Raw genomic sequence first — 1,384 nt, 5'->3', positions numbered from 1 at the left:
CCAGCAAAAGCGTCTGGTCTGTATGACCCATGTTTGTTTGCAGAATGCTTTTGTTTCAGATGAATTCATTGAAGACATTTAAAATACTTTTTAAAGTTTTTAAAGACTCTAAGTACTTTTAAAATCTATACTGCTTACGTTTTACTTAGGTTGAGTATTTTGTGGTTTCCACTGATTCTGCAAAGTATTGATAATTAGTAAATATAGCTTGAGAGTTTATATATTGAATTCAATAAATAGTTTATTAGTGAATGTTACTAGTTTGAATGTTATGATATTCATTCTGAGTTGCTGCTTCTTTAAAATGCAAATAAATATCTAAATATTGATTTTATTAAAGTTGCTAAATTTCAGTTAAGGCTTTCTTGGTTAAAATGACAATCTGTAAAAACTTTTCTCTAGAGGAAGGAAACATAAATATTTTATACAGATTATATATTTGTGAAAATGTCTTTCTAACAAGGACCCAGAGTTATACTAGGACCCCAAGTCAGACTTCTGATCAACTCGACCTATCAGATCACACACAGTCAGGAATCTGGAAGTTCTTAAAGATGACTCTGACCAATTTAGATAGCTGTTTCAAACCCTTATTTTCTGTGTTTAAAAGGCCCCAAATCTTGGTTTATAATTTACTTTAGGTTTTTGTCAGGATTTCCATTAATAATTGTCATAAAATTTTAACTTGGGTTAACAGTTCAAATATCTGGAAAATTCTTGCACAAAGAATACCCCATTCTTCAGTGATATTGGCTACATGAATTATAACCAGTTGCTTGATGATATATGAAGTTTTTGTAGTTTATTTGAATGTTATTAAGTTTTTAATTGTATTGCTCTTGACTTTAGGCCTTGAACCAAAGACAATGATTGATTTAACTGAATTTAGAAACAGTAAACGCTTAAAACAGCAGCAGTACAGAGCTGAAAACCAAATTCTTTTGAAAGAGGCAAGTATGGTGATCGGTTGATTATTTTCTTGGTTGAACTAAAGAGAAATACTAATAATTCATACTTTGCAGATTGAAAGTCTGGAGGAGGAACGAATTGATTTGAAAAAAAAAATTCGTCAGATGGCTCAAGAAAGAGGAAAAAGAAGTGTAACTTCAGGTATGCTCAGTTATTCCAAACCTTTAAAAGAATCATTGGGAAGTGAGTTGTCTAGATCTGAAATTTTCTGTATATTATTTTTGCTATTAATACATCACTGTGGTTCTGCTACAAGTTTAATGAATGAAAATAAGTGGCCTGAAGAAGAGATAAGTGGGTATCATTGGGTTTAAGCCCTGAATATGAAACAGGTAAAAAACAACAAGCAAATGAAAATGAACCATAGAATTGTGGAGTTATGAAAAGTTTATATTATAGTCTCTTAAATTCTAGA

General features: G+C 30.7%; 1 protein-coding gene across 1 annotated transcript in view; it reads left to right on the top strand.

Moving 5' to 3' along the window:
- CEP290 (centrosomal protein 290kDa) overlaps positions 1 to 1,384 on the top strand; it is a 144,479-nt gene that overhangs the window by 47,344 nt on the left and 95,751 nt on the right. Inside the window, exons 10-11 of the mRNA XM_012651240.1 lie at positions 850 to 950; positions 1,023 to 1,110. Of these exons, the coding sequence (XP_012506694.1) occupies positions 850 to 950; positions 1,023 to 1,110 (189 nt within the window). The remainder of the gene's footprint in view (positions 1 to 849; positions 951 to 1,022; positions 1,111 to 1,384) is intronic.

The sequence above is a fragment of the Propithecus coquereli genome, unplaced genomic scaffold (assembly GCF_000956105.1).
Source record: "Propithecus coquereli isolate 6110/MARCELLA unplaced genomic scaffold, Pcoq_1.0 Scaffold350, whole genome shotgun sequence".
Classification (NCBI taxonomy): Eukaryota; Metazoa; Chordata; class Mammalia; order Primates; family Indriidae; genus Propithecus; species Propithecus coquereli.
This window is presented reverse-complemented; position numbering and strand designations above follow the sequence as displayed.